Source organism: Lepisma saccharinum, chromosome 20 (genome assembly GCF_977018435.1).
Source record: "Lepisma saccharinum chromosome 20, izLepSacc3.1, whole genome shotgun sequence".
Lineage (NCBI taxonomy): Eukaryota > Metazoa > Arthropoda > Insecta > Zygentoma > Lepismatidae > Lepisma > Lepisma saccharinum.
Window position 1 is genome coordinate 42,773,511 of NC_139248.1, and position 9,074 is coordinate 42,782,584.

Sequence of the window (9,074 nt, forward strand, 5' to 3'; positions counted from 1 at the left end):
ATCTTGGAATCAGTACTTTCATGATGTGGTCTTCCGCTGGTTAAAATCTCTTCCAATTCGGTTCATTGGTTTAGAAGTTGCTCTTTTCCTGCTATTTCCCATAAGAATGCATGTAAATCCGAATTCGGGCGAAAAACGGTGGTTGAGCAAATTAGTGTTGGCTAAGACAGTCGCTAGACACCCTTATTCGTGACGGATTTTAATATTACCAATTGTAATTAATTCTTAATAACGGGCAATTAGATTAATTACCTGTTACTCAATATTTGACCGTTATAGTGTTTCATTGTTGGATCAAGGCAGCTAACTCCGTGAACAATAACGTTGTTTTCCGAAAGTCTCAAATATACAATACACCCTCTTAAATGAACGCATCTTTTATTGTGATAATATAATACGTTCCCTGCGAGTTCTTTCTGTATATTTTTTTCTCCAATGTCATAACGTTGTCGCCTTATAATGAAGAGGTTCTGGTTTCTACTGCTCCCTCCCCTGGTGGAAGCACAATGCACACTGGTTCGGACTCCACTTTAAACTGTAGGTTTAGTCCCGGTTAGCCTATCTGAGCATAAAATTCGACTTGAAAACAAATAAACAAAATTTTCTTATGGATACCTTTTCATCTTTACTTCATCTGCATCTGCAGATTCTGTTGACCTTTTCGGCTAAACCTCTGATGCTTCTAAAGTTTAAACCATTCTCAACGTGATTGATTAGTTCTCTGACGCCCTCAAAACAAGGCTTTCCTTCCAACCCCTTCTTCTTTTAATTCTACGTAAGTTAATCACAAGAAAAATTGCATGATTACGTAACTGATAGGTAAAATGTATGTGTGGAATTAGGATTTCTAAATAATAATCAATTCAATAACTCTGTTGCTTTTTTAAACCCACATAACTGTTACATCAAAATTAATATACCTCGGTATTGTAGTGATTATTGTGATTGCTTCTTATTAGTATATATTAGAACGAATACAAAGTTGTTATTTTGAATACCATATATATATTTGAAAATGACAGGGTGTAAAATATGTATAAATATAAAAATTGTAATGAAATGAAGAAAGAGACACTTCTGGAATTTCAATGTAGACCTAATTAAAAAGTCGAAATAATTTATTGTGTTGCTGGAGGAAACAACGCTGAGGTTTTTATTTGTTTATTTAGAGGTTATTTTAATCATGCGCAGGCCGGGATTTATGGGTTGGAACTTAAATAGTGGCAACACTGCTGTGGAGACACTATGCTATGGAATGTAGTAGTGGCGCTGATAGCACACGTTGTTGACATACCTACCTTACCCCCGAGCAAATGGACTCGCCCGTCCCACGTCACAGGCAGGCGCACAAGCGAGGGAAACACAGTCAATTGTGAGCGAGCGGTCTAACGTGAAGGTCACTATGTTTTCCAAACAGGAACAACGGAGTTGGATCAAGATTGAATGTGCCAGAGGTCGTACAGCACGACAGTGTTATCAAGGGCTTCAAGAGGCGTGCGGGGAATCGGCATTGCCGTACAGAACAGTGGCACCGTGGGTAAAAGCCTTCAACGAAGGTCGGCAAACTGTGGCAGACATGCATCGGGCAGGTCGTCCTAGCGTATCTGAAGAAGAAGTGCAAGCTGTTGCCGCGTTAGTGGACAGTGATCGAAGCATGACGATTCGTGAGCTCGCCCACGAAACCGGATTAGCGCATACGACTGTGCTTCGCATCCTGAAGGAACGCCTGGGCATGCGCAAAATTGCATCACGATGGGTTCCGCATGAGTTGACGGAAATTCAGAAATGGATGCGTTACGACGCTGCTCAGACGCACTTGGAGCGCTATGAGCGCGAAGGTGAGGCTTTCTTACGCCGTATCGTAACACTGGATGAGACATGGGCCAGATCTTACGAGCCAACACTGAAACGCCAATACAACGAATGGCGTCATTATGGGTCGCCGCGAAAGTCGAAAGTGCGTCAGAGCCCCAGTGTGGTGAAAGTTATGGTGATTCTCGTGTACGACTGTGATGGTGTTATCCTAACGCATTACGTTCCTCCACGGCAGACTGTAAATACCCAGTATTACTGTTCATTTTTGGAGCATCAACTGCGACCAGCTTTGCGAAAGAAGCGGCGACACTTTCTGCGCAACCCCCCATAATTTTGCACGACAATGCACGGGCGCATACAGCGCAAGCTGTGGCTGCTCAATTCGGTCGATGGGACTGGGAAGTACTGTATCATCCACCATGCTCCCCGGACTTAAGTCCTTGTGACTTTGATTTGATTCCGAAGATGAAGGAACCACTTCGTGGCATTCGCTTCAGAACTGTTCCAGAGATTCAACAGGCAGTAGACCGCTCCATTCGCACCATCAACAGAACAGGCTCTGCTAACGGTATGCTACGCCTTCCACATCGCTGGCAACGGGTTCTACACAACGCTGGTGACTACTTTGAAGGACAGTAACAGGTACAAACATGTAACTCTTGTGTATCGGTTGTGAATAAATAGTTGCCACTATTTAAGTTCCAACCCTTGTATGTGAAGACCCAGAGCTTACAACACCGAGACCTCACCCCAATCCCCTCCACAGTTTCAATTATAACTTTTTGCCAAGTTATATACATGTAGTTATATACATTTTTCATCACATCCGAAGTACCTAATTTTTTCATTATGTTATACTTTTCAAAGCAGTTCTTTCCCCAGTGAAGGCCCGGAGCTGCAGCCCTCAAGCTCACCCTAAATCCTGATCTTATTTTGACCATACCCTGCATAATTTTGCACCTCCTAAGCCCACTAGCTGCTTCTAATCATAGAAGTATTCAATTGGTTTTCTTGTTTCAACATCTCTAGTAATTCCTCTTGCTTTCTAATGACTAAGTTAAATCAGCTCTTTATGGAATGATATCTGAACATTTCTAGTATAGATAATATTCATTAGTAAAATATACATGCAATGAACGCCAGAATACACTTATTTATTGCAACATTCGCATATCTCTAAGTATATGTACTTAGTGAATTTGATTGGGTGGGCAATCGGGTGGGCACAGGAATTTTTGGGTGGGCCCTTGCCCACCCGTGCCCACCCCTGTCGCCGTCCCTGTAACGCAGGCTGTTTTGTTGTAAGTAGAGCAACATGTCAAACCTGGATGAATTTGAAGTTACATCCTCTTAATCTTGAAAATATTCACACAATCCTCTTTATCCTCAATCAAGTAGAAATATATAGCCTTCTATGCAACGAGTTTCAACAATCGTTACGTGGACTATTCTTTCAACAATTGAGTATGAACATGTCGTTGGATCAAGTACATTCTAAATGCTAAACTCAAGATTAGAATATGGCTCTTTGTTGATTGACAATGATCTAAATTGGGCATTTGGGAAAATATCTTCAATACAATATCATAGTTTATGCAGAATCTTTGGTCTATGGAAAGGAACACCGAAACAAGCGACGTTTGTTGAATTAGGAGAACCACAATTTCAACTACGGGCACAATATCTTGCGAGAAAATTCTTAATGAAAATATGTCTTCCATATCCAGTCCTATGATACCAAAACTATCACTTTTACAATCCTTAATGTCATCAACCCGTACAGCTAAATATAAATTAAATCTTCCAATCTTATTCACAGCATACAAGTCGATTAAGGATTTCATACCGAAAGTTATTAGATTTTCAACGTCTCCGTGCTTCACGACAGACTATTTTAAATTAGCAACAATACTCCCCGTTCACTTTCATCCATATCCAGATAAAGACATACGAATGTCAATGCCAAGTATGGTGAATATGGAATATGTACATTCTGTAGTGCATGAAGGTTTTATATATATATATATATACAGGCGCATCAAAGTCCGCAGCTGGTATAACACTGGAGCTACAATATATTGCAATAATCTAATGGAATACAAAATCTACCCATTACCAGCAGAATTTTCAATATTCACGGCGGAAGCGTTTGCTATTCGTCAAGCGTTGTTGTATATACAGGAGAAAAACCTCAAGAGGGTAGTGTTCGCCACTGATTCAGCGTCAGTCTTACACTCCCTGGGATCGATAACAGCTGACTACTATGTAGACTGGTACATTGTTAACATAAAAATTTTGTATCACAAACTAACCAACTCAGGATACAGTATTTCTTTTGTATGGACTCCTGGGTCCGGTGGTCTGGTAGGTAGAGCGTCTGACAAAAACGCGGGCGATCTGGGTTCGATTCCCGGAATCGGTTGGAATTTTTTCGGCTTCTTCCCCGCATAAATGTCCCCGATAATTCACATCTGGATTGTCTCGCTGTTCTTACAAACAAAACATTTTGCAATAGTTAAACTTATTGTCGATTGCATAATTGTCTAGCCAACAAGGTGACACATTTTAAAGAGAGACATTCAAACGTGCCGCGGTAAACAATACAATGGGAAGGCGGACTGTTGACTGTATTCTTGTCTGCCTAGCCTTTGTTACGCGCTAGAAAACTTAACTAACTCAACAGAACTCAGCAACACAACAACGCAGAATCGCTCCACATGACACCTGTCACGCGGATTAAACATTACATGAATTATAATACGGTCAAGTCTGGCTCGAGCAGTGGTCCGAGACGGTTGTGTTTGCGCGTCTCTCTAATAGCTCGAAGTCACGTAGCGCGTATTACTCGCGAGTCCTGTTGAAGTGAACCACGGCGACGCTGCCAACATGGTAATCAAGAGATTGAATACACTAAAACTGAACTTCAGTCAAGTGCGAAGGAAACCAACTTCGACGGAAATACACAATTGGATTAGCAAGACGATGAAATTGAAACCGGAACAAGTAGTAAGTATTGAAGTAGACAACTATAGACGTTGTATCTTTCTGAAACTACTATCGAAAGTAGTGTGTGAACAGTTGTTGCTACAGTCAAACGGAGAATATAAATATAGTGACGAAGACGGGGATTGTCCAGTACTTGTTACGTGGGCGGATGCAAATTACGTGATAGTTCGAGTGCACGTTGTACCGAGTGAACTGTCCGATGACGCTATTCCACCGGTGCTGAGTACGTACGGTCAGATAATATCCCTGGACGATGAACGGTATTCCAGTGATCACATTTATCCGGTAAGAACTGGCCGTAAAATCGATAAAATGAATCTAACTCGTGCGATTCCATCGTACGTTACAATCAGTGGCGGACGATACTGGGTGACATATAGCGGGCAAGACCGTACTTGCAGTTACTGTGACCTTAGTGACCATTTTTACGTTACCTGTCCGTCCCGACGTCGTCAAATGGAGAAACCCGAAGATACGTCCTATGCCGGGGCGGCGCGTCCTGTCCCGAGGAATGTGCCGGCTGCTGAGAAAATGATGACCCCGACACCCACTATACTACCTGTGCATCTGAAACGCTCCGGAGACCAGGAAAATGAGGACAACGTACAAGCTTCACTACAGGGTGTACCTAAAAATACCGTACCAGATTCCACTTTACCACCCAGTGTAGAAAACAAGACAACAGCAGACGTTCCTATCCCCGTCAGTGTGGACCAAGTTAATGTCAACCAAGCAGCCCACGTAGCAGAGAAGAATGGGGAAGAAACAATGGACGTTACCCTGGAGATGCCCAATAGTCCGATGCAGCAGGCAGATGATGAACATGCAGGTGAAGGTGGGAACTCCGAGACGGCGTCCCCCGCATAAGGCGCTCTTCCGAAAACAACGAAGGAACCAAAAAAGAAGAAGAAACGCAGTCTCCCTACGAACGATACGGCGTCGACACGGCGGCAAGATGGCCCTTATCGTTCGGTGTCTCCAGTGTCTCGGCGACTGCGTAGAACGATGAGTGCGACAAGAGAACAAAGTGCGAAATCTAGTGGCGGCTCTGATTGGTCGCTTGACGTCAATGTGTGATATATGTCTACCATATCCTCGTTATGAAGTGTGTTGTCCGTGTTATAATGTTATTAGGGTTATGTTTGTCGCATGTCGAAGTGATATTGAAAAAGGTACATAGTTTAACGTCAGTAACTGCACATAACATTCCCACCGGATACAATAGTACAGAATCCCACATGACGACCCCCATATATCATTTTGCAACAATAAACATTAACAAGATGAAATCTAGTGTCAAGCATCATGCATTCCTAGACTATATTAAGCAAAGTCACCTGGATGTAATTTTCCTGCAAGAAGTCGGGACCGATGATTTCTGTCTGGGCAGTGAATATACCGTGTATAACAATTTTACTCACAATTCTCTAGGAACAGCCATAGTTGTGAAAGCAGGCCTCCATATAACGGAAGTTTACCATCACCCGTCTGGTCGTATCACATGTATCCAAATAGGAAACATATGGTTTTGTAATGTTTATGCACCATCAGGTACCAACGCTAGAAATACTCGGAACATATTTTACGCTACAGACGTGGCGAAGGCATTAGGTGGCTCCCGTCAAAACATTGTGCTGGTGGGTGATTTTAATTGTACTCTAAGAAGACAGGACCAATATCCAGGATTCCATACATCACCTAGCTTGCAGGCGCTGGTTGAAGGGTTTAAACTGCACGATGTTTGGGTGGCTAAAGGTCCGAATATAGACGGCTACACATACATACGTGCCGACACAGCGAGTCGGCTTGATCGTTTTTACGTTAGTGCACACATGATTAGCAAAATATCTGCGATTCGAATTTTCCCAACCTGCTTTACTGATCATTTAAGTGTCCAACTCGACATGAGTTTGGATGTACCTTCAGTTGGACGAAGGCGGGGATTTTGGAAGTTCAATGTACGGTTATTGGAAGATGAACAATTTCGTACCGAATTTAAACAAAAATGGAAGAAGTGGGAAGAAATGAGCGTACGTCAAACTGACATTATTATGTGGTGGGACACTTTTCTAAAACCCTCCATTAAATATTTCTGTTTAGCATATAGTCGTGACAAATACTCAGATTTCAATAAGAAATATAACTTTTACTACAGAGTGCTTCACGAACTAACAACACAGCTAATACAAGGAAAGCCAGTGAGTCAAGAAGTGAAACGAGTGCAAGCAGTGCTGCTGAGTATGCACAGAGAGCGTATGCAAGGTTACAATGTTAGGAGTCGTCTTCCTATGTTTGATGCACAAGAAGAAGCCTCGTTGGTGCAGGTGTTAGCAGAGAGACGCAGTGCACAGCGAAAGAGAATAACGTGTCTCGATACAGCCACGGGGAGACTAACCGAACCCAAGTTAATACGAAAGTACTTACGGGACTTTTATGCAGATCAGTTTAAAGAGAAGGAAGATCAAAGCTCTCGTCGCACTCCACTGCAAGGGATGGACCTTCCCATGTTAACGGAAGATGACCGTCGCTATTTAGAACAGCCATTCTCAAAGAAAGAAGTGTACGAGTCTGTTCACAGTGGAAAAAGAGGTAAAGCTCCGGGAATCGATGGTGTCCCGATAGAATTGTTCCAAACATTTTGGACAACGGTGGCTCCACTGTTCACACGCTGGCTCAATGCTGTATTTACGAAGAAACGCCTTGGACGAACGAGTCTTACGGGTGTTATGGTTTTGATTCCCAAAATATCTCAGCCCAGAAAGCCAGAAGACTTCCGGCCAATCACATTACTATGTGCTGATTATAAAATCTTTGCACGTTTGATCACCCGAAGGTTGCACCAATTTGCGGATACTTTATTAGGGCCGTATCAATATGTATATGGTACAAGTGGTAAAATATTTCACATTCTAAGTAGTGTACGTGACATCATCACTTCTATGCAAGATATTGAAGGTTCTCAAGCTGCTTTAGTGGCGTTAGATTTCAAAAGTGCCTTTGACTCCCTCAGACATGACTATCTTTTCCAATACTTTGGAAAAGTGGGATGTGGTGATTTCTTTGTACAATCTATACAGAGCTTATACAGAGAAGCTCGAGTTCAGTTATCTATCGATGGTTTTCTGTTGCAAGCCTTTTCTATTCAGCGCTCTGTTCGTCAAGGATGTCCATTTTCCTTATTTGCATTCTGCGCAGCTCTGGCTCCATTTTTACGACTGATGCATGCAAAACTTCAGGGACTCAGGCTTCTTGGGAGAGACCACAAAATATGTGCGTACGCAGATGATGTGACCGTAATCGTGAAAGATCGGCTAGACTTGACTCGTATGGAGGCCGTACTTGAAACGTTACGAAAGCAGACGGGACTTAGTTTGAACCAGAAGAAATCTAAAATCTTACCCCTAGGGTGTAACCCCGCTCTGTGGACTGAATCTGTATCTATACCCATTGTTGATAAAGTGACAATTTTGGGAATAAACTTCACTACGACCATCACAGAGACTGTCTCCAGAACCTTTACAACTATTCTCCCAAAAATCCAGGCAGTGTTGAACATGAATCGTTATAGACAATTATCCTTACGCTCTAGAATACAGTATGTGAACATGTTTGCATTATCGAAGTTGTGGTATGCTGCGCAAGTTTTGCCTGTTCCTGCGAAAGACGCGGCGCAAGTACGAAAGATGATAACGCGCTTCATATGGCATGCACATTTGTTTCATGTCGCACATGAAACGTTATGCCTCCCAGCAAGTAAAGGAGGACTGAACTTGCGCCAAGTGGAGAGACAAGCCTCAGCCTTGTTTCTACAACGGAACATTGAGTTGCTTCTGCAATACCCTGATAGTTTAACAGCAAGATTACTACATACTCTGATAGATGAAGTGGAACTGCAAACACCCATTTATCCAGGGAAGATCCCTTCCCACTACCACTATTTGAGGACAACTCTTGTCGAGTTGTCTCAACTCCTAATCGGTTCACCTCACATGGATGTCGATGGAATGACAGTGAAATTTTTCTATAACCAATTGACTTGCAGGTTACACCACCAGCCACGAATTGTGCTTCTCCGAACTAATGCAGTGTGGTCAAACGTATGGAGAAATATATCTGCCTCTCATCTTTCTAACCGCGTTCGATCTTTGTGGTACCTAGTAGTTCACGATGCCATTGCGACCGGTGCTCGAAAGTGGCGATACCAAATGACTGACAGTGCTGTATGTTCAAATTGTCATCAAGCTGAAGACACT

The 9,074-nt window shown here is 42.6% G+C and overlaps 1 protein-coding gene across 1 annotated transcript; it reads left to right on the top strand.

Moving 5' to 3' along the window:
• Positions 1–1,402: 1,402 nt before the first annotated feature.
• LOC146003444 (histone-lysine N-methyltransferase SETMAR-like) lies at positions 1,403–2,146 on the top strand. Its single transcript, XM_083141728.1, has one exon. The coding sequence runs from the start codon at positions 1,403–1,405 to the stop codon at positions 2,144–2,146; it is 744 nt and encodes a 247-aa protein (XP_082997854.1).
• The last annotated feature ends 6,928 nt before the right edge of the window (positions 2,147–9,074 follow it).

Bases quoted from the DNA above. Each gene is read 5' to 3' on its own strand.
- LOC146003444 (XM_083141728.1), top strand. From the start codon at position 1,403: ATGTTTTCCAAACAGGAACAACGGAGTTGGATCAAGATTGAATGTGCC.